The sequence below is a fragment of the Chelmon rostratus genome, chromosome 1 (genome assembly GCF_017976325.1).
Source record: "Chelmon rostratus isolate fCheRos1 chromosome 1, fCheRos1.pri, whole genome shotgun sequence".
NCBI classification, from domain to species: Eukaryota; Metazoa; Chordata; class Actinopteri; order Chaetodontiformes; family Chaetodontidae; genus Chelmon; species Chelmon rostratus.
The window spans coordinates 22,375,337-22,400,242 of NC_055658.1; the positions used below are offsets into that span (position 1 = coordinate 22,375,337).

Consider the following 24,906-nt stretch of genomic DNA (forward strand, 5'->3'; position numbering starts at 1 on the left):
CGGTCTCCTCTCAACACACTTATTCATTCAGTACTCAGACGTTAGGGGAAAAGTCAAAAGTTAATTCTAATCTGATAAAAGGCAGCGGGTTATGTCTTCACAGGCACCTCTGTGATCCCTCTGATGTTACCTGTCTGCCTGGTGAAACCAGTGTTTAAATCGATTTTTTTGGCACACAGAACAGCTACGCTCTGCTCTTCTTCACTGCATGTATCTTATGTACGTCTGCAGGTTTAACCTTTTTGTGCCTAGAGAGGTCAGACAACGGTTTTAGCAGGCATGGATTTGTTGCACTTTTTATTTTAGACGAATGTAGCCCGTTTAGCGTGTTCCTCAGCCAGTCACATGTCAGTTTTTTACATATGTGGCTGTCTCTGTTGTCAAGAGACTGACATAAATGGCACAACTTTGCAGCGCTGACGGGCAGAGGGAGAGGATGGCAGCATCGCCAAATGCCTGAATGATCTGCACATCTCCTAAAGCAGTATGTGACTTGATTCTTTCTGAAGTTGGCAAAAGCGCAGAAATCACTTCCAAGCGCCCTTTGCATCGGCAGCCAAAAGATGGCCAGACCTGGTCGCAGAGGAATGTCAATCAATACACACAGGTTTCATAATTTAGACCAGCTGGCCGTTGAGTTAAACCTAATTAATGTCGCTTGAGGTCTCCCTTTTCGTCCACCTCTCCTTCTCTCGTCTCCTCTGCCTCACCCCTTCCTCACCTCCTCCTCTTTGTGAATATGCTGCTGATAGATCTCACCATAAGTCCTTTAAGCCTTATGGTGAGATCTATTCCTGAATCTTAAGCGCTCCAGAGGCAGTGAGGGACGTGGCATTTTTATGTTCCATGATAATAAAAAAAAAATCAGCGAGAGGGCTGTCAGGCTTCCATTGTAAGGTCTAACAGTCACAGCTGATTCTGTTTTCACTCAGTGCTGGTATATGTAACAGCTCTCCTGGGCTATATGACATAACAGTACAGGCCACTTGACATAAGGAGGATGATCACAATGTTGGCTTTGACTCTTTTGCCATGTGCGTTCCATCTGGTACCTGGGCGATGAGGAACATTTTGTTTATAAATTTGGGGCATGCATCAGAGTGTACGATGGCCACCGCAGGAAAGTCTGATCGCTTGTTTGTTTGTTTTCGAGTGATAAAGACTCCAGCCCGCTCATGTCGTGGATTCCAGTCACATTTTAAGGGGATCCTTCACATGAATGGGCTGCGCTTTCTCCCCTCCCTCCCACCAGCAGCCTAGACCTTCATTTGCAGGTGAAGTGTTGAGGTGAGCAGGGCTAGTGTGACATTCAGTGTATTGGCTGGCTGACTCCCAAACTGCTCCTATTCGGCTCAACAGACTGGCTCCTCTGCAAAATTATGACTATGGGAGTCAGTAATGGTGCTCAAACGATCTTAATTATTCTGAACAATAGCTAGTCCTGCGCTGGTGTAATTAAGCCTTTCTAGATGCATATGCTGGAAGATAATTTGATCCCCCCAGCTCTTCATGGCAGACTCTCACATCGACATGATTTTATCACGAAACATATTGTGCTGCTAGTATTTATTTAGTTTTCATCGCCAGAGAGAAAATGATAAAGGACTGTGTTTTCCTGAACTCTCCCAAGGCTGGAAGATGAGCCATGGCAGGAACACAAACCTACCAAAAGAGCCAATCAAGTCGCTGCATTCTGAAGCCTGGCGATGGTTTAGTACAAGACCATTTACTGTCAGAATTTAAACCCACATGATTTATGGTATGGCCGCCCTGGTCTGCTTTCTCTCCTTAGTTCAAAGGATGAGTCTGGCTGCAAAATGCTCAAGGGCATGGGCTAATATGATAAACAGGGAACAGAGGCTGCAGGCTTGCGGGGGGGTTGGGCCTTCTGCTCTCTACAGTTTACCCTCACCCTGTGAAAAGCAAGCAATGGTGTATGGTGAGAGATGTGCCGGCTTCGCAGCCAAGGCGGGCAGAGGGCTGTGAGGAAGGGAGATCTTTTCCCCCCTCAGCTCTCACTGGGGGGAAGGAGGAGGAGGGAATGGAGGAGGATGATGTTTCAGGGATCACCAGTCATGGAGGATTATAATTGCTAAAAATAAGAAAATGGTATTTTCCTCTCTTTCAAATGAGTTCCTCTGGGTTTCTTTTTGTATTATTATTTTTAGAAGAGAGAGAGGCTTTATGAAATATGCAGGAATCATCCACCGAACTATATAACATGTTAATATATTGAAATGCATTTGGTTCCTCTGCAAAATGCAATGCTTGTTGTGGAGAGAAAACTACATCAGCTTACTGTTGAGCATTTCAAAGACCAGCGCTAAACATCACTCTCTTTTAAATTAAAATCCCCAAAATATCCACTGGAATACTGCAATCAGTTAAGCAGAGTAGGGGTCATATTTTGGAAATGCCTGATACCACATTTTGGAATTAATCTCAGCAATTCAATCTGAAGGACAGATTCAATAAACAGTATTTAAACATTTTATGAGCATTGCAAGACAGATTTAAGCCTCCCTAGTCAGAAATAGGCCGCTAACTGTATCAGCCTCGGAGGGTTTGACTGGAGGGAGATGGGCTGTGCTTAGAAACGGACATTTAGGACGGACCGTTAGCAGATGGCAGGGTGACAACTTGAGCTGCTAGTTCTTGTGTTGACATATCACAGTGGGGTCACAGCTCAAGGCGGCGCATCGTCACATCAATGTCTGTCTCCCTAAGACTTTGACACCCGATGACACGAGAATGACGTGAAAAGGTTAAAAAAAGAGTGGATATTATGTGATAGAATTTCAATGGTCTTATAGTGTAAGAACAGTAGGAAACAGGATGGACACTCAATTACAAATAAAAGCCCTAAAATGCAACTTAAGTAAAAGTATAGAGGTATTATCAACAAAATGTACACACAGTATATATACATATATAAGTGTTCATTAGATTTTAGCAATATAAATCATGTTTTCACAGAAGAAGTTGTAATTGCTGTCAGATACGATAAGTGTTACCCAAGTGCAAAATTGTATTTAAGCATAGTACGTGAGCAAATGTACTTGGTTACTTTGCACCACTGGAAAATAGAGTGTCATAATAGTCCATAAGTTAATAATGGATTACGCGAGGAAATCCAATTTGACAGGCATACATTCACCACTGGGCTAGTCACATTTCACATGTCCTCCCATATTGGTGGGAACTATTAGCCTGGTCCATAAGGTCACGTTATCAACTTTTATTTCTAATACTAACTCACTCAGTTTTGTCAGCACTTTCCTCTACCTCTAAGTAGGGCACATATGGCCCATTTCTGACCATCATGATTTTTCAGCAAGGGAGGGACGGAGTGAGCAGAGGACCAGGGCTTTTTGGGAGGAGGGGGTGGGGGGGGGGGGTTGGCAGAGCAAGAGGCAGAGTGGGGACATCAGGTTGGCAACCTGTGGCCATCTTTCTGATGTTATCCATGCGTATGCTTTCACGAACTTAATCCCAAGAGGCACACACACACAAACACATACACAAATACAGAGACCCACGTGCATGGACACACGCATACACACTGACACAAAAAGAAAACTTTCAGCCATGCGCATCAAAAGCTGGAGCATTGCAAAGTTGGCATTTGGACAATATTTGCGAACAAACTGGCAGATGTCAAAAGGCTTTGACGGCAGGGTTTTAGAGGGAAAAAAAGCACTAATACGGATGTGCTGTAGTTACTGTGTGTGTTTTTGAGTGCTCTGGGCCCTGGGCTGCCAAAAAATATAGTGCCAGGCCTGCATGCTACGAGCGTGAGAAGATATGGAAGGAGTAAAAGCATTTTCCTTAAAAACAAGCTTAAGAATATCACAGCTCTGTGAGACAGGGGAAAAGCAAAAAAGAGGAAGTTGATACTAAGATAATGGCAGTTTTTATGTACCAAATTTATACAACAACTCTACTTTAGATCCACTATTGCTTTGTACAGATCTTAAACTTTCAGGACACTCAAGTTTCATCCCTCTGGCCGACTGAAATCCACCTAAATCCCCATGTCCCTCTCAAAAGTCACTATTAAAACATTTTAATTTATGTGGATGCTCTCTCCCTGCTCCAGCACCAGTGTGGAGTTGAAAGTGGCTATCTGGAAAAAGAGGAAAAACTTGAGACACATGCATATACAGCGCTTTAACCCCGAGGCCCGCAGGGTAATGGTAGGATTAATTACTGTTGAGTTTGACCCAAGGAGAACGAGAGCAGATTATCCCAGATGCTGCAGAGGAAGGCATTAGTGCTGGTTGTCCCTCTATGGCAGCAGAGAGACAGCCACCTCAGCCATGAGGATGTCACCATGACCTCCCTGATCTGGCCCACTGCACAAAACAACACAGAGGCAGCATACAAGGGGCTCACGTGGCAGAGGCGGCCATGCGCCGTTTACAGCACGATCCCGCCTGGTTTTTTTTTTGTCGCCTTCAGATGCCGAGCGGGCGGCCGTAAGCCAGCTCCTCTCCTCTCAGCAGGCAGGCATCAGAGGAGGAGAATAATGTGTAATTACAATAGACAATCTAAAACAAAGCCCTTCACTTTCAATGAGTTCCTCTTGGAGAAGGGAAGGTTACCTCAAGGGGGAATTCTAATGAAGCAGATGGCTGAGTGCTCACAGGGGCAGACACTGACTGTCCTCCTTTTTACAGTCTGCCAACATTTCCAGCATTCTGAGGAGCTTCACCTGTCTCTTGACCGCTCTTTGTGAATGTGTGGAAGTGTGTGCGTGCAAGACTTTCGCTTATTGACACCTCTCACAAGATGGAGGGAAAAAATAATGAGTAACCTCACAAATTGCCCATTTCTTGCACCCAGCTGCACGCACAGGTCGCCAAAAAAAGAATAAAAAGAGTGTCAGAATGGCCTAAAGAGGTGAGCATATTGCACCACACTCTGTGAAGCGCAATTGAGAGCATGCAGCATGTGAACAGAGGAAAAAAAAAAACACTCCAGGCAGGTGTTCCTTATATTTTATTCTATATCGTTTTATTTCATCCAGTATGTGTGCTTATCGACAATGCAGTTTTTGCCTCACTCCTTTCACCGCCACACAAACTACGAGCCACTGCTACCGTGTGTGTGGTTGTCGTGTGGGTCAGCGCAATGTCCTGCAGGTACACATCCAGTCACACCATACCTGTACAGTTCCCTTATTGCTTTTTCCCATAGTTCCCGTGTTAAATGCAGAAAAAATAGATATCCATTGATCAATAGCAAAGCGGTCAAAATACTGTCCTCCCCAAAAGGTCGTGTGTCCTCATAAGAAGTGTTGAACCAGTCACTGCCTTCATGAAACAAAAAGGTTGAGCCTTCAGGTAGAAAGTCTTGGTCTGTAGCATCATGTGGCGAAAATGTCCCACTCCTGCGCCGCATCAAAGTAGAGAGATTATATAACGCAAATGACATGTTTCCTTAAAAATCATGGACATGTTATGAACTCTGTACATACACACAGTTTGGTGAACATTGCTTATCATTATCTGTTATGGTGATGACATCGCTTATTAAGAGAGTCTAAAATAAATACAGAAATATAAATAGGTCCTATGGAAATATATAAATCTGTATAAGTAAGTGCCTTGTAGACATTATGTTCCCAACATCAGATTAAGTGGAATTATAGTACATACTTCGGCAAATGAAAGACAGCTTGGAGAAGCAGGATTGTTTTTATGTAAACCCTCATCTCTCCAAATGTAGTATGATCGTGACCTCTCCGTTACCCCTCCCACACACACTAATCCAGTGAAGAGCAGCCTCACCTTTGGCTTCAACACAGGATTTGATCTGATCAGCTGCAACCAGTACAGAAACATATGAAACCATGTATTTTCAGAGCCAAATCTGAGCATCTAATTTGCATGATTGTTAGCTGACAGAACCAAGTTAAATGTTAAATATGAACGAGCTGTAAAGCGAGATGAACTGATGGCTATAATGACAGCTAAAAGAGAGACTCCTGTCAGTCAGCGGTACAGTGCCGTCACCCTAAAGGATCTTTCAGTGATATAGACTCAGAGTGAATTTATGTGCTTCCCACTGTTGCATGGTATCCTTAAACTGGGTCATGTTCAGGTTACATTGCCCAACAGCCCACTTCGTGGTCAAAATAACATTACTGTCGTGTTATTCCATCTCACTGGAGCGACAGCAAAAGAGGTCAGTTGTATTAGACGCTACGATAAACAGAACTTTTCACTACACATGGCAATCTTCATATCATATCCAATCACTCTGAGGTACACTGTCATACGGAACACCTGATTCTGGTGCTTATGTAGGAAATAAATTGAGCGCTTGTTGAAGGGTAGGAGGAATTTGTGGTCATGAATGAATAACGAGGGCCTCGGAAAAACACACGTGCCTTTTTCTCCCTCGAGAAATTGCAGGTTCGATTCCGCTGCTGCTACATCTAATCCTCAATCACAGCAAATGATTTCATTAGCGTGCATCGCTGATTCACCAACCCATATTCATGGGCGAGCAGGGCAGCACAAAGGGAGAGGGAGGCTAAGATTAGGCAGCGAAATTGGAAATGCACCAAACAGAATCTGAGAATGATGCGTTACAGCAACAACCATGACTTGGAAATGGTACAGAGGTGGCATGTTGAGCTCCACCAAAGCTCTGGGATGGTGGGATGGGGGTTGCACTGAAGCAGTTTGCAAACCTGCTGGCTGCTGCACAACTACTGAGGGCCAACAGCAGGGCCACAGCCAGGTATGGCCTCAGGCTTTACAGGTCTCATTCTCAAGACTAGCTCCGACCTAGATTAGATTAGTTAACAGAGCAACTAATTCATACCAATGAGTGACTATAGTAGCCTGGAGTGTTTGGACACAACGGTGGCAGCCGTTGTGATTCTTCAGCTGCTCTTCCCTGCTGCTCCCTCTGTTGCGTACGGCCGTTTTCTTCTCATGTTTAGATGTGTGACACATGGAAACATAATGAAAACAGTTTCCTGTATGAGCGAGTGAGTCACAGTTGTTTTTCTTTATTCGCTTTTCTCAAAAGACACAAAGTTTCAAAGCCTCCTTATCTAATTCCCAGCTGATTCCTCTAAAAAACACCGCCTCTATACTACATTATGCTACAGATGTGGCTGCAGCAAATAGTCTAGGAGGATGGAAATAGCAAATCCCCTTGAAGAATAAACACTGCTGTCAGGTGAAAATCTTGTTCGTCTAATTTCGGCTATTTTCATGTCTTTACTTGGAATGTAGGATTACATGATCTTCTGTGAGGTGAGAAAATTATTATCAAACCCTTTTTAATTTCCATGACATAATTTCAAAGCCGCATGGTCATCAATCAAAAACTGCTTTTCTTTATTTCATAAAAATCAGCAATTTTCTTGCATAAAAAGTCCATGATAGGAGATTTTGCAAAGACGCTGGCCAAGATGAAACAGATGCAGATTGTGTCTGCTCTCTAACTGACACTGACAGATTCAGCTTATACACTGTGCGCCCACCCAACCCTTCCCTAAACCACTTATGTGTCATGATGGACCAGACTAAGTTCAGGCCAACTAATCAATCCCTGTCCAATGTCTATCTCTCCGTAAGCTATGACCTGTGCCTCCCTGCCCCACCCTCCTCCAACAGTGTCCGGCTCCAGCCATCGACCTTGCCAGGCAGCATGGGAAGCACACACACACCCAAACAGTAGCTGCTGGCTACATAGCTACACTCACAGCTTTACCTCGCATCCTTCCAATCAATACCACGCTGACAAATATCCACTAGGGCTCAGGAACAATCATGACGAAGGGGGCGACATGCTGCAAGTCCCAGAGAAACAAGCACCCCACCAGCATGAGTACCCCATTGGGTGCCTGTCTACCTGTCTCCCCCCGTGGATGAAAGTCCGACCACATCATTCCCTCAGTGCATTAATGTTTCCTCACATCTACACCTTTGTCTCGCCGACCAGCTTCAACCTGCTCTCCAACTTCACACCCTAATAAGGTCATATTGCGAGGAAAAATGGGACTGTGCGAGGCACAGCAGTCTGTATGCTTTTGTGCAGTGCAAGGCTAGCAGATTACAGGAGGGCCAAGGTTTAAATGCCTACACTGTGTGTAGACAATCAGTATTCCAGAGGTGAAACTGTTTTATGTGTTTATTTTTTGTCACAGAGCTCTGCCCCTCCCAGCCCTTTGCCCCCCTGGATGGTGGACTAAAGAGCCCTGGGCTTCCTACAATGCAGTTCACTGTCAGCTATCAATATTCTACATTTCATATAAAGAAAAAAAATGGCCAAAGAGGTGGAGCTGAAGTGGACCGAATGAAGCCTAGTTGCTGAAACCTAGTGGTTAGTTGTCACTCAAAGTGGCCATGCCCATAATTATGCATTACTTTAAACCTTAATATAATTTAAATTAGTGAGTTATATAAAACTAATAAAACTAGGAAAATTAACTCTAGAGAGCAGAAATCGTGTTGTTGTTTTCCAGGCTGTAAACATGTTTATTTCTGCTGTAAAGTCAGAAATTTTAATATGGAGGTCTATGGGGATTGAGACAGCCTCAAGTAGCCATTAGAGGAAGAGCAGGGTTTAGCACTTCTGCGCTAGCTTCATTTTCCAGTCCCGGAGATTGCCACTTATAACAAACACATTGCAAACAGCGGTTGGTTTTGCGTGTACTTGCAAAATGCAATAATGCTTGTCGGTTGTGTTGCATTGGATCATTGAGACTGATTGCCCAATATTTGCTGACATTTTACCAAATACAATACTATTGCAAAATAGTTTCTTTTTTGTACTGTACCAATATTGACATCACATAAGGATACCTAGATTTGACGACCAGTTATCCAAACAAAAAGAAGAAAATACATCATTTTTATGTTGATGGTGTTGTTGTTTAATGATGCCCCAATATCTTACAAGGCTAAGGATATAGTGTTGTACAAGTGTAACCATTTCCACTTTGAGCAAGTTGCTTGTGATCAAATAACCTGAATGTTTTTTAAAACGGATGAAACATAATAAAGATGTAAACTCTATATTAATTCATGTTTATATCTGAACATTATTAAGTCTTTCTATGCTTACAGTGTATGTATTAATGTCTCCAACAAATATCATACATTAAATCCCTAATCATAGTGCTAAAAACTGTACTGGCTACATAAACTGGCTTAGCCGATCTGCGTGCAATAGTGAAAAATAAATTGGTCGCAGATTTGCTTCCAGCAAATGCAGTCGAGGGTATTTTGAACAACATCAAATGTTATGGATGAAACATATGATTGTTTAATATTTCTGATTTTTGCCAGGAGCAGTCATTGTTTGCACTTGAGTTTGTGCGCATGTCTGTAAATGTGTACTCGTTCAGCTGTGTGTCATGTCATGTGTATTGCTATACCTCATTACAGGGACTTCTGGGAACTGTAATGAGGGGAGAGCATGGTCACTGTGCACCTCTGTGTGTGAGTCCATGATAGCCGACGAGGGTCAAGGGATTGCAGACATGTCTTGTTAAATTAGGCCGCTGTGGCTGAGTGCTGTGACTGAGTTAGGGACTCAGCTGTCTGAGTGGAACCCGGGTCTGTCTTTAGTTTAGTGATACCTTCCTCTACCGTGTATTCAGTTTTGTTGACCACTGTAAGGCTCGCTGACAGCGCCTGAATGAATACGCATATAAAATTGACCTAGTCTCATCTTTGATTTTGATTGCAAACAACAATCTAGATTTGCTCCATGCACTGTATGTTGTGTATATGATATGAATTCAGATATACCTGCAGCATCTTTGAATAATTTGCGGCATATTTTAAAATGGTCATACTGTCATAATGAAGTCTTTCCTGCACCTTGATGTGCCAATAGAAAGCAATTTCTGTCAGAGTTAGAGAAGCAGCGCAGCAGTACAGAAATACTTCATGGAGAATGTGCAGTAAAGAGTGGGCTGTTTCAGGCAGCTTACTGACTCATATATCCAGATTGCCTTACAACAATTTAGTAGGTATTGGCTCCGTGTCTTGCTAAAGGATACTTTGGCAAAAAATTACTGCTGATGAAAATGTCCAAGTGTCAAAGATATTGAACCAATGACATTTTTACTTATGGAACAGTCTCTTAACCACCATTCGGTGCATCTACCATAGCTACAGTACTTACTTTGAGCAACAACAAATGTACATACATTCAACATCTCAAACTTCAATGGGGAAACATGTCTATGTTGACCACATAGCAGCTGCAGCAGAAGAAGAAATGCACAAATCAAGTGGCATATTTCCATTTCCAGCACTTTTCGGATATGTCAGCATGTGTGCACTGTATTTGCTCAGTGACTGAAAGGTTTGGGGCTATTATATATTTGACTATTTTTTATGGTCTGAGTGCTACACAATGCAACACACAAGCTGTGGTGAATGGAAAACCTAGTTTTTGTGTGGAAAAAAAGGCAAACCTCATTTTGATCAGTCCAGGGAAAAGTCTTGCCTTGCATCTGACTGCTCCACTGAATCACACATTATTCTCGCTAACACTCACACATTAACAGTTGCACACAGTCAGGAAGAAAAACAACACATGCTTTCTACACAATAGCGGCATGAGCTTGGAAGACAAAGTGAGCTTGTAAGGACATGGTTGAGGACTCTGCAGAAAGTCAGTCGCTCACATACTGTTATGTCTCAATATTGAGATGGAGGGTAGCTCGCTCAACCCTTCTCCCCCTGCCTCAGAAAACAGTATTATTAGGATAAAGTGGTATAAAATAAGGATTGACGGGCCAAGAGGAGGTGAATTATTACCCCACAGGAAAAGTTTTTTTGGTTTCCTAAAATCTCTTCTCCATCTCGCATAAGGTTTTGAAAAGTTTATACAGAGGATAAATAAGTACAATCTAATAGATCCGTTTAAGGATCAACAATATGTGATCCTGTATGAGATGGTACAAGAGTCAGCCTGTCAGCCTTGAAGCATGTTGTTTTAGCTAAAAATGTAAATTTTTTTTTTGAAACACACAAAAAGCCTTTATACATGCAGGTATTAGTGCATAGGTTCCTGCTGAAAAAGAGTATTATTGTGTAGTCCATTGAATTGTCTTCCCAAACATCACCAGATGAATTTGGCATAGTTATAGAAATAAAGAAAATGACAGTCCTTTAATTGGAGATCATTTTTCACACCCTCCTAGTCCCTTGATTAACTTATCATTTAAATATATCTCTATCTATATACAGTATGTATGACTGAAAAAAGAGGAGAAAGCATAAAACAAATATAGAGTATTCTAGAGCTCCGAGTTACCCGGTAAAGTGTCTTTTAAATCACAGTAAATTTAAGATCTTGGTAATCATGAGAGGTGGAACACAGTGAAGTCTGAGGACAGAAAGAAAAAAATGCCACACATGGAGATAGTTTGTGTGTGTGTTTCAGTTTGGAGGAGCACAGGAGGGTGTGATCAATCCTCACAAATTGGAAGGGAGTTTAGAGCGGACAGTTTGAGGTTCTAGATCTGATGAATAGGCAGCAGACGCCCTCCGTTGAGAAAAGGCCGGGGAGGCCCCAGGGGACTGAGTCTGGTGAGGGTGCCCTGGAGACACCTGGATTGGAGGAGTCATGCGCCCTGGCACTGAGCTACAGGGTTTGGGCACAAGAGTGGGTGAGGAAAAGGGTGAGGGGTGATATCCAGTTTCCACAGAGGAGCGAGGAGTATGGTGGCCCAAGGCCTGGGCCACCTCCTGGGGCAGAGATGGGTGCGAGCTGGATAAAAGCTTTAGGTCCTCGGAAAAGCGGCCCAGTGGAGAATCTCTCCCTGTTGGGTGTGGCTGGCTGGGAAGCTGTGAAGGGAGAGAAGACTGAGGCATGAGTAGAGAACTGTGGGATCCTGTGGCACTGGACGGGTCGCTGTAGTGAAAAGTCCTGCCTGCCACTGGGCTTTGAATAGTAGGGCTGGGTGCCACGGGGGTAAGGCAGGGGGAGGCGTTTGCTGAACCATACTGTGCCAGGGAGGCCAGGGCAGACCTCTCCAGGGACATCTGGTGAGGCACGAAGCCAGACTGGAGGCCTGCCAGGCTAAAATGGCTGAGGGAAGATGGGGAGCCCTCAGCAGGCTGCTGGCTGTGCTGTCCTCTGCTCGAGGATGGGGAACCTTGTGGAGGGGAATGAAAGAGATTTAAGCCACTGGTAGTCCTGCCTCCACCAGCAAACTGTTGCAAAGGAGCCACTTGTGGAGGCTTGGGTGGTGGCTGGCTATGGAGAAGCTGACCAGGCATTGGGCTGGACGAGCCGGTAGATATAGGGCTCTGACAACGGGAAGAGATAATAAGTCCAGCTGTAATTCCACCAGAAGTCCCTCCTACAGGACAAGCTGTAGACCCTCCTATATGGCTCCCTATTGCCCCTCCTGCTGCTCTGCCAATATGTCCTCCAATCATCCCTCCACCTGGCACACTCGAACCTCCTCCTATATGGCTAGTTGTTGACCCAACAGAAGGCCTTCCCAGCGATCCTCCTGGATTCAATACCATTGGATCACCAGAAACTCCTCCAAGTGGTCCCCCAGAGGCCCCCACTGTCAATCCCCCGGAAACCACTCCCACTAATGCACCAGAAGCCCTCCCTAGTGATCCTCCAGTGGTCGTCACTACCAATGATTCTCCAGAAGCCCCTCCCACTGATCCCCCAGAAGCTCTTCCCACCGATCCTCTTGAAGTCCCTTTCATTGATCTTCTGGCTGCATCTCCTATTGGCCCACGGGCAATGCCCCCCACTGACACACCTGATGCCCCACCTGCTAACCTGCCACAAGCAGCACCCATTGATCCTTCAGATATCCCTCCCATTGATTCCCCTGAGATCTCTCCTACTGATCCACCAGTAGCTCCTCCCAACCCAAAGTGACCCCCAGAAGTCAATTCAGTCGTTCCTGTTGTAAAGTCCTCTCCAGCCCAAGCGGTGTCTCCTCCAGTGGCTCCTTCTACAGACCCTCCGACGGCTCCACCTGAAGACCACCCTGTAGCACCACCACAGGCTCCAACTGCCCCTCCGCTTATTCCTGACCCTGTGCTTCCACCTGTTGATCCCTGGTGGAAGAGGTTCGAAAGAGGTGGGGTGCTGGAGCGAAAGGGTTGTTGATGTTGTGGTTGTGGGTGTAGCTGGGCCATACTAGATGAGGGTGAACCAGAGGAAGAGAATGGTCCGAAGGGGAAGGCAGAGGCCCCTCCTCCATTGGACCCAGACCCTGTCCCACTAGGTCCACGCTGGCCTTCGCTACCTGAGGCCTGTTTACTAGAGCTGGTTGCTCCTGTACCTGATGTCATATGCTGGGCCCGAAAAGAGGCCAGCAATGGCATGTCCACCCCAGTGCGCAGTTTAGAGGGTGTGCTAGAGGGAGAGTCCCCAGCAGAGCCGGGTGCTGTGGATGAGGGAACAAATGTGTGGAACTTCTTAAGTCGGCTGGAAGGGTCCTTTAGGGATCCTAGAACAGAAACTGGAGGCCTGAAGAGAGTTGGTGGAAGGTGGGGATGGTGTGTCAGGGCAATGGCTACTGAGGTGGTGGCAGCTGCTGCCTGGAGAGGGGCCTGGATAAGGGGGGCCCAGATGACAGGAGTAGGTGAGGGAGGCGTCTGGGGTGGGATGTTCTGCATGAGGTGGGCGCAGTGGGCCATGTCCCTGTCGTGTTGCACAATCTGCTGGATAATCTCATTCTCCTGGTAGTTGAGTACACCCGAGCTGAGGTCGTGTTGTACCTTGTGTTGCAGGATTGAGTTTTTCTTTCCTGTAAAAGCACATGCACACACAAACACATAAACAGACACGTAGAGAGGGACAGGTGAGAGAAAATAGAGATGAAAGGATGCTGAGCATAAATCTTGTAGGCAGTTGGAATCAGGTTGACATTTGGGTGTACTCGAGTAACCACCCTATTTTCCAACAACTTTTCGAATAGAAAACGCTACCAAAAAAACAGCTGTAAAGGGAGCAAATGAGGAAAAAAATGTGTACCTAAAATCACAAGTGGGGAAAAAGAGGGCAAAGAGATTTAAGAACAAGACAGGGAGATGGAGCAGAAGGGCAAAGACAAAGCATAAAAGAGCACAGAATAAGAAAAACAGAAAAAAATAGGTGGGAGATAACTACCCAGAGACAGACGCTCAGGATGCATGACAGCCTAAGGTGTAGGTGGTGTATGTTTGACTAGCTTCTACTGTGATTCCCTAGGTAACAGGGACAAAACATCAAGAAAACATGGTACCACAAGGTGCAGGTTCAGCCTGGGAAAGAGAGTGAGCTGCACTGAGATAATAGGTCATGCCAAATGCTTCAAGGTCTGTGGGTTAAGCCATCTCCTGACACAGAAAAAAAGTAATAATGTAGTAAAGTCATAAAAAACTATAACAATAACAACACCCTAGGAACACATGTACTCTGAAGTCCCTGTGAGCTGTCCACAAGGTCAAAGAGACAAGCTGGAGTTGCGTCACTATGACCGGCATACTAGCTGCTGACCCAACCTAATAGAGAAATGTGTGTACATCTGACCGCAAAGTCCATTAGTCATTGTTGAATGGTTGCTCTAGCTGTGACAGGGTTAATTCACATGAGCCATTTTCAATTTGGTACTAACAAAAGGCTGTAAAATCGGAAGATATTGTAGATTCAATTAGGCCCAGATCAATCTCTCCATTTTCTGTTATGACTGCTGGCAGATTAGCAGAGGTGCTACATCGAGGTATTGTATCTACATCCAGCCCGACCCCCGCACCACCTGACCCTTTATCACCGGCACACCTCCAATCAGATTGTGCAAAGTCCATCAAGGCAGTAATTAATTTGTGGATCATTGCTGTGTGAATGACTTTATTAGGGAGGAAGGGTGTACATGAGCATCAAGCCCAGGAGAAAGGACATACGCCAGAGACCATCTCACAGAAGCATCACTATCAGCCCACCACATCTTTTCAAAGCAGCCATTTTCTACAAAGAGACCCCCTAAAGCAATTTCTCTATCTTCCATTCTAAACATAGCTGAGGATAAAACAGAGCACGCAGCGATGGCTGAGTGATGATACAGGCGTGCCTTTCATTGTGAATTTTTCATCTGCACAGACTGAGCCTGGGAACAGTGATGGATATGGAGAGAATATCAATTGTATGTGTAACAGAAGTCACGCAGGAATTTCAAAACCGGAGCTCTATCTGCATGTTTATATGCAGACGGATTTGAAAGTAATTTCAATCATTGTGTGTGAACATTTTTTACAGCCTTAAAGTTTTGTCTCAGAGCTTTGGCTCTGGTTTGAAATATTTGTGTTTTTCCTATCAGTGTCAGCATTGCCACACTCATGAGTAAATAAAAGCAGAGAGTAAGAGAGATGCAGCGATCCTCTGCTAGCCCAGTAATGCAGTCAGAAAATATTAAAAGTGCACAGCAAACGTTTCCGTTTAGGCCATCGTGTTCTGATAAAGGTTTGCAAAATTCAGTTGCTGGTATCTTGGTTACAGTAATAAAAAATAGTCAAGATTTCCTTCTGAAATTGCTGTTTAAATTTTATTTCCTTACCAATACGGTCCAGCCTGTCCAGGGCAACTGTTTCAAAGGCCCGTCTCATCATGGGATACTCTTCCAGCACCTCATTGAAGTTGTCCACAGACAGCGAGTACAGACGACAGTACGTGTCTGCTCGGACGCTGGCTGTCCTTCTTCCCCGCGTCAACAAACAAATCTCTGCAACAAAACACAGCAGGAAAGAGACGGTAATGTAGTTGAAGTTTCTAAGTTGAGCTGAAATTTATAACTGTTTTTTCCAGTGCTGCTACTATAGATTATTCTACATGCGGCAGGCAGTCAGTCTCACAAACTCTCACTACAATCAGTCAAAAAAAAAAAAAAAAAAAAAAATGGTAACAGGTAACATTTCCTGCTAAAGTTTAGCTGTAACAGTCCCAGATCTTAGAGGAGCATTCATAATTGCTTTAAATCTCTAAAATGTAGAGATATGTCCTTGCTTTAAGTGCCCCCCACATAAAGCACTCATTTTCAACAGCAATTAGTTGTATGAATGTTTAAATATGAATAATTACATTATTACAAAATAAAACTCTTTGACTTAGGACACGTGTGTTTCAATTCCGTATAAATGGAGCCAAAAGTAACGCTATAGGAAACTACCATAGATGTTTGCTGTGGATAGCCCTGATGCTTCCAGTGACAACAGAGAGTGACACAAAGAAGATCAACCATTTCTCCACTGACTGTAACACATACATAATTTACCTTTACCTCTTTCAACATGACCTAAAGTGTAGGACACAAAGGCTTTGTTTTAAATATCCCGAGATACTTTATGCTGAGTGATGAAGTGAAACACAACACATTTTCTAAGCAAAATTTGAACTCCAGACTTGTTTTGTTTTATTTTTTAGCATTAAAAACTACAACTTTTCTGTAATCCATCGGTGCAGCACTTAATGCCATTTTTCAGAGCTTAGAGGTCTGCCAGCCCTCAGCTGCCATGCCCGCTCAGGAAAATAATGCTCCATTTAAACAGCTGCTCTGTTGTGGAGCTCTGGCACGGAGACAGCGTCTGGGTGCAAATGTGTCTGTACTGTATGCAGATGTCGAATGTGCTTGCATGCACTACCTGGGCTCTTGCACAAATTTTAAACTCAAGCGCTCTCAAGACAATGCTTTTTAAGACCTTTTTAAGACCTCAACAAATATAATTCGAGACCCAAAAAATGTTGCAACAGTTTCTTTGCTGGAAACGAGAGACAATGCATGGAGTCCTAATGTTCGTGATCAACTGACTTTGAATGAATGTTACCTCAGTACTTTGTTTTTCCGGCAGTGTTAGGAAATTGCTCAATGCTGTTAACCTCTTTCGGGGTAAATTACATCTTGTTTCCTTTCCTGTGCCAGCCGCCTCTGAAACTTCTCTTCCTCCAACCATTTGTCATCAAACTTGCATCTCCCCATCTTGGCTAATCCTCGTTAGCTAGCTAGCGACCATGACTGAGGACAACAAAAAGATGACAAGCAGCCAGACGCCAGCTTCTGTAGGTAGCTAACATAACATAACGTACAACCTCTAATGATCTCTCACTGACTAATACAAAATCAATCAATTGTCACAGAAAATTAAAGACTATCTATCTAATCTATGAGCTTAAGTTCTGACTATCGAGAGGAATGTGTCGATGTAAGAGCCTGTGTCTGCACATGACGTGTGTGTTTGTGTGTGTGTGTGTGTACGCACAAATGCACGTGGATGTACTATATTTGCGTGTGTGCCTGCTAGTGTTTTATTCATGACAGCAAGGCAGTATAAGGGAGTAAGTTCTGGTGAAAACACAGGCTGTATATTCACAAATGTCTATGAGTAAATGTTCTTATACAAATGTACTGTATGCATGTATAAAATGCTATATATTGAATATGTATGTGTATTTCTATGGACAGGGGTTAGGTGACTTTGACGGAGGGTGCATGTTGGTGTGCCACGTGTTTGTACACATTCCCTCATGTCTTTTCTCTTTAGCTTTCATCTCATCTTTTGCCCTCCCTTCCAGTGTTTGCTATCACACCCCCTCTTTCTCAGAAACCCATTTCCAGCTCATCCACCACACACATGCTCTAAATTCTCCCACATAATGCACTTTCCTACCCCCCTTAGCCTACATCCACAAAGAATCCACATTTTCTCAAGAAATCTCACGCACAGTTTCACTGTCTTTCCTTCCATTGCCCTTTGCTTCTGTTTTACCCTTTTAGATATTGCACATCTATAAAACATTGGTGTCGGTAAGGTTTGTATTTACATTTCCCTAACCTGCAGCTACACAAACACACAGCAAGAGCTTCCTTGTACACTATGGGGCAATGTCTGCTTTAATCTAAAACACATGCATTTCTGTTTGTTTGTGTGTTTTTTTAAGTGTGTATTATGATGATCGTGTGCTGTGTGAGGCTGCATCATAAAAAATAATCAATGTCAATAAGCCCTGGGTGTGTAAGGAGGTAGAAACATAATCACAGCCAATCACAACGGCTCCTCTCGTCTCCTTTAGAAGCAGCATGCTTACATTATTATATACTAACAGAACCTACACACTAATCTGCACATTGTTCACTGCCAGTGTTTGACGACACATTCACACTGAACCTACATGCAACATATTCACACTAAAAATGTTCAGTGAAAACATTTTTTATTTCTTTTACATACGATATTGTTTCATGGCAATTAAAGCTTTTACCTATGGTCAAGTTTAGTCAAATAAAATAACTTGGTAAATGGAAATATTGAAACATGAGATGGGACATGAACTCCATCACACTTTCCAACAAGAGTGCAACAGTTGGTGTGGTTACTGTGCAAGAATTATTCAAAGTAGCCAATTTCAATTTGACAGTGCACACCACTCACATCAGGAGGTGCAGATGGAAAACTTTCTGTACAGGATAGCCATATCATGCAGCTGCATACGGAGTTAATTAACTGAAAGGGAAGCCTTTCAGTTAATTAGCCACAGCATGATAGCTTGCGGTTGATGATAGATGCTGGTAAGTACCACATATTTAGTCTTCACTTTCCCTTCCCTAAAAGGTTTTTTTTCAATTTGATATATGCGGATAGATGATAGTATAATGAAAATGAAAAAGATAAGCAACACATGAATGAACTAGAACAGCACTTGGAGACCTCGACCAGGGCTGACAGGCCACTTTTCTGTGATGTGCAAATCTGCAAGTCTGAACTTCAGGGTCAATATTATTGCTTGTTCTCATGAAACATAAAGTTTGAACATTTTCCTTAATTTCTTTGGTTGAGTTTAGTGCAGACAATTCACATATGGATGTGAAGGAGACTATAATTAATTACATGATATGTGTGTATTTACATTTCCATAGCCATAGTTTGAGAGAAAAAACGTTACAATTGCGGCGATGTTACAGTTGTACCGGTAAATGCATGAGACCGCCTTCTGACGGAAGTTTTTGCCAGTTCCCGTGCCAGCTACCCCAGAGGATTGCTGGTGCGCCTGAATGTAGACTGTGACATGGAGTCACTGTATTTCTACAGTTGGCCAACATGTTTTGCCACTACTGAACTTCGTTATGAAATCTTGCCAAGTTAACAAAGTGAAAATTAATCTGCTGTTTGATTTGGATCTGCTTCAAAATTTAATGGCTTCTTCCTTGGCCCATGCTACACCGTTCCATCAAGTTTCATGAAAATTGGGCTAGTAGTTTTCCGATAATGCTGCTGATGGAGCAAAAGACAAACAGACCAAAGAACTGCACTGAAAACAGAGCCATCTTGGCGGACGATAGAAAAAAGGGTTAAAAATGTGATTTTGAAGGGATGTTTAAGGGGCCGCCATGTGTGGTGCAGTGCAGAGTTCACAGTCTCTGTGCAGGCAGATCGCACAAAGTGCTTACAATGTTGACTCCAAAATTGCAGTGCACTGCTTGACTGCCGACGACACTCCCCCTACTGCACTCCTCCCACTGGCAAGGTACCAAAATATGCTGTATAGCAATGAAAAAAATAGTGAAAATGCCACCTCTACACTCAAACATAGACCACACACTGTCAACAATACGGGTTTGTGCTCAACTTTAGTTAATTTACTAAACTAAAGCTGATTCAATTTGTAAGTGCTACTTTTCTTTATTGTTGTGACTTATCTGGTCACTAATTAAAACAGAAATTGGACCTCAGGTTACAGCTACTGTACATCTGGGTGAGTAAAATCTTAGGATATATCCTCTGTGGACAGAAAAATATAAAAGCATGCACTATGTATATACAGTTTGACTGTTCACTTTTCGTAGAGACTGGCATGTTGTTCACACAATTTACAAATATGGAGCGACTGCAAAAAAACCTCGCAATATGATAAAAATAAATAAAAGCCACATCTAAACATGGCCTCAAAAACAGGAGCCAAGTGAACATGTAGCATTCACTGCTCAGCGATTGGACTGGAGTGCATTTGATGGCACAGGACTTCATATTTTTCTGGTCACTGAGTGTAAAGTGGTTATGATTGTGTGTGATGGTTTGAAAAATTAGATAGGGGAACAGACAAAGGCAGAATGCATGATTTGGCAGGACAGTGAATGAGGAATATGGGGCTACTCTATATGGAGCATAAGAATAACCTCATTTGTAGCGTGTTACTGTTTGTGTGTGCATGCACATGAGAGACATCACTGCTGAATGGACAATGGCCAAGTTAGCAGAGAGCTGTTTGGATGTCAAAGACAGGGTAAAAACGCCATGCTCTTCTGTCTGCATGTGCTAGCAGGGCAGCCCAGGCTGGAGCTGTGCTGGGGGTCCATTTCCCACAGCACTGCTCCAGTAATCCCCTCTGGAGAGGAGCATCGCGGCTCTGTATTAAATCCTCTTGTCCCGTGGCTTTCTGGATGAAGCCAATACTGCCAAGATGAGGCAGTGAGCCCTCTGGCCTCATCTAACTGTCTTTGCAGAAAGCAAGTGAAGCCCAGACACTTAGCGGTGCCATCTGAACTACAAGGGAAAAAAAAAAATCCACGGCATGGTTTGGTTCTGGTGCAACTCGCTAAAAAATAAGAGATTAGAGGACATCTCTGAGCGCTGAGCGGCTGAACGCAGGCGGCTGCCCTGAAGCTCAACGTGGTCCTGACTGTCAAAATTAAAAGCTACTTAAATGTGGCGTCAAATTAAAGTGATGAGTGAAGAAGTGGATTTAAACATGTATAATGTGTTTCGCACATAATGTAAACCATTCCTGGATGAAATCATATTTTCTAATTAGGCCTACAGTAATATGGAGCTGCAGAATGTTCAATATTGAATAAATAACAAGGAATTAAAAAATGAATAATCACATTAATAAATTGTGCAAAATATAATGAACCAACAAATTGTTAAATTATTTAATGTGCTGTTAAAGCTTAGCTTATTATTGTGACGTTATTTCATCATTCTTATTTTTGCTGTTTAAACAGCATATGTAGCTTGTTAGCTCTGGAAAGGTGACTCTCGAGCTTGAATTAATACTCTGCAGCAAAGTGAGAAGACAGCGTTAAAGGCAGCGTATCAGCTCATTCAAACGTTCATCTGCAGTGTTATGATTTTAAAGATGTTCCTCAGAGAAAGACACAGGGGCCGTTTTCGCTTGGCCTAAGGAAAAGGCTCAATTTTTAAATTTACACGTTACTTATTTTTAATTGTATTTACATTCATTCGTACTGGTTCAGTAATTTTTACTGCTTTTTGCACTTCTGGTTTGACACTAAACTGCATTTTGTTGTTTTAGTACTTGTACTCTGTGTGACAACAACTAATCTAATCTTTTCATGTTCAAGTTTGGTAATCTATTGTTTTATATTATACTGGAATAATTTAGTCATTTACACTGAAAAGGATTTGTTTTTTATTCTCATTTACTAATATCTCTTTCGCTAATTTTCTTAACATTTTCTTGTAAATTGTAATCTTTTTTTTTTTTATTTAGTGGTGTATTTGTTAATTAAAGCTTTGATTGATAATAAAGTATGCCTAGTCATCCATTTTCATTCAGGGGTATTAAAATGACTGGGCCTTGAGGCTCTAGCCAGGGGGGTGGCGGCAGTGGTTTGGGTTTTGGGGGACCGCAATGCAAGATGTCACTTTGGGCCCTAAAATGTTCAGAAATGGCCCTGCACGACTCAGTGAGGAACAAAATAGACATTTCCCTGTGGGTGCCCCAGCCAACAGGAATCATCTAGCATCTAGCTAGCTGGCAGTGCTGGGCAGCTGCACCACGTGATTGGCTGAAAGGTGTTATTAAAAGTCAAACTCCACAATATTTTAAAGTTGATTTGTTCATTCATATATTTTTCTCTGTTTATTCATATAATTATTTATTTCATATATATTTATGCATTACTGAACACTTACAATGTAAAACATGGGCCTAAAATATTGATAGTGCTGAGCGCGAAGTGAACTTCTGCACTGCACTGTCAAACTCTAGACGGCTTTTGCTCCGACTGCTTACCCACATCTCCTGTGAGTCATTGCAATGCTCCCCCAAATCCTGCATGAAATCATAGAACAGGCTTACAGTAGATGGTGTAGCCTGTATTCTGTGAGGGGCGTGTGTTTTCTTCTCAAACTGACTGCTGCTTCTACAATTATCCATTTGTGTGGTCCTCACTAACAATCACATGATTCGCAGTCAGCCCAAAATTGTGGGCTTTGTTAGCTATAATATCATCATGACACAAGAAGAGTGGCTGTGAATGAAACATGTCATAGTGCTCAATATTTTTGATTCTAAAAACAACATTCAAGAAAAATTTATGAGTAAAAAAGTAAAAAGATGCAACTCTGAGAATAAACTCCAAAGGACTACTTGAGAAATCTCCCTGTCTTGTTCCCTCTGCTGTCCTGTTTATTTGGCCAAGCAGTGATTGTTCCAAAACAGCTTTTGGCAAGTTAGTGCTACAGACATGCTCAGCATCCAGAAGGAAACCTACAGCTGTGCACTAGAGGATGTTACTTTGCCATAGCCACGATGTGTTTCATTTTCGCACTTAAGTGACAATGCATTCATCAAAATTGAATGACACCAATTAAAATTGGATGTTGCTCAGGGAGAGGAGGACTAAGACGTCATGGGCTGTGACCTTGTGGAGAACACACATGACTGGTCTTTTGTTAGATGGTGCAGCCCACGTGTTCAGGGCTCTTACTCGAAAGATGCCTCCCCCGAGTCCCTGCACCAGCTCTCAAAGTGGAGAGCACGCTGCATGCCACGCAAGATGTCAGTGCGCATGAGTGTGCTCAGTTCAGGAAGAACTAAATGAAAGACATCCTGGGTGCATCGCTGCCTCTACATTTTTTGAAAACTGTCTGCTCACAGTGTAATGACACAGTTAGGTGATGTACAGAAAAACAGAGGGTCGCAGACACACATGATATCTGGAAATCGCAGACACAAAGCACACCCGAATCATAATCACAGAGATCTTCTGCACAGGTATGAAACTATTTAGTGCAGTGAGTATGTTTTTCTCATAATATATTTTGAACATCTGTGTTTCTAGATCTACAGTACAGGTGTGCGCGAAAGCAGATGCAGCAGATACAACATACATACTGTATGCGTGCATGTGCAAATGTGCAAATGGCTGTACTTGCATACTATTCTACATGATTCTGAGTGAAAGGGCAAATTTTGGCCTTTGAATGTGCTTTTAAATCAGTTAAAGTCTCAGTGTGCATATATCTGCATGTGATCCTATGTGTGTACCTGCCTTCCTCTCTGCTTACAAGTGTGCATGGATGTGAATTAATGAGTTTGAGCAGGACTGCTTGGTCTGTGATAAAGTATCTGTGTCCTGCAGCCTGGTCTGGCAAAGCTCACCTGGAGTCTGAGTCCTGCTGTCAGCTCCCATCTCCCTCCCCACCGCTGCCCCCAGCCCACAGAGCGGGCATTGTCTAACCTTTGAAACATCCACAGTGGGCTGCCTGATTCCCCGTGACATGCCATGCTCACTCCCTCACAGCATTAGCATAGCTGTGCAAACACCTTACGTTTGGCTAGCATGCATAGACAGGTAGGGGATATCTGGTGTTTTTCAGCACCGTGGCTGATGCCGGGGTCCCGTCACATCTCATTGTCTCTTCATGACCCCCTGAACTGAGGCTGGTTGTGTTGGCGAGGGACAAAAGACGCAATAAACAACATTCAAGGACTAGAAGATGTTTGTGTACAAATGCAAATCCATAAATCAAGACGTTTTTGGCTTGATAAGCCTAAAGTAACAGTAGCATATTGTGCTTTTCAAAATATAAACAATCTAAAACATAACAATAATCACGACTGGCATGCCCATTGTTCTATTAAGAATATTCAGCCATGCTAATGGATGATTATGACGGTCTGCTGGTTGGTCTACCACTCTGGCCCAGACTAAAATATCTCAACAGCACTGTGAGCATTTTTTGGATAAACTGACATCTGATCATTCATGCAAAATTAGATTTGACTTTAGATCAGATTCAATCTTTTCAGTTTGCAAAAGTAAAACCTATCCTAATAACAATGTCTTTCTCCAAAATGAGAACTATGTGTGCAATGTGTTTGACTTCGATCTTCTGAAACAGCTTCATTGTTATCTGACAGGACAGCATTGGTGATTTGGTGACAAAAATCCTCAGAGACGCAAAAGTCTCTCATCTGCTGTCTGTTTATCAGAGGACACAGCTGGTGATGGCAACATATGTCCAGGATAGAGGCTGGTAAAGTAGCAGCTACTCTAGGTATTGCTTTGACCAGTTAATGATGAGTTTTTATAAATATCCTCCTACTGTATTCATGTCATTGTATATTATATTACATCCTCATGCTATCTAATAACTCCATACACACTGGTATATATATCTATAATGCTGTGTATTATGTGGCATCATTCCTTATCCAGTCAACTGCGCTGCACCCTTAGTGTTTGGATGACACAGCCCAACAATGTTGCACAACGTATTGTGTTGCATCACCTCATATCTTGTATCAAAACAAAGCACTGTATTGTATATCATGATATCCTGTCCAACCTGTCATATTATACAACACTACTCTATATATCATCATATCCCCCGTTCTGTCACTCAGTCAAGTGCTGCAGTGCCTCGATCTTCAGATGATGCTGCTCCAGAATAAGAGGTGCAGAGGTGTTAACTGGGTTAAGGACCGGGAGGATTACCTGGGCCTTTGCTGCTGCCAGGCTCTCTCACTGACTCGCTCAGTCAGGGTGGCCATTTGTCAGCTCTATAGCGCAGCCAGTCTGAGCACAGAGAGGGGGAAAAATGGCAAAAAAAATAGCGAAAAGGAGAGGGCAGATGGGAGGAGTATTAGTTCCCTAACCCAGGACTT

At 43.1% G+C, this 24,906-nt stretch overlaps 1 protein-coding gene across 1 annotated transcript in view; it reads right to left on the minus strand.

The window, feature by feature from the left end:
* Nucleotides 1-11,459: 11,459 nt before the first annotated feature.
* Nucleotides 11,460-24,906, minus strand: part of hcn4 (hyperpolarization activated cyclic nucleotide-gated potassium channel 4) — a 61,822-nt gene continuing 48,375 nt past the window's right edge. Inside the window, exons 7-8 of the mRNA XM_041938206.1 lie at nucleotides 15,557-15,721; nucleotides 11,460-13,771 (exon numbers count right to left, since the gene is read on the minus strand). Of these exons, the coding sequence (XP_041794140.1) occupies nucleotides 11,460-13,771; nucleotides 15,557-15,721 (2,477 nt within the window). The remainder of the gene's footprint in view (nucleotides 13,772-15,556; nucleotides 15,722-24,906) is intronic.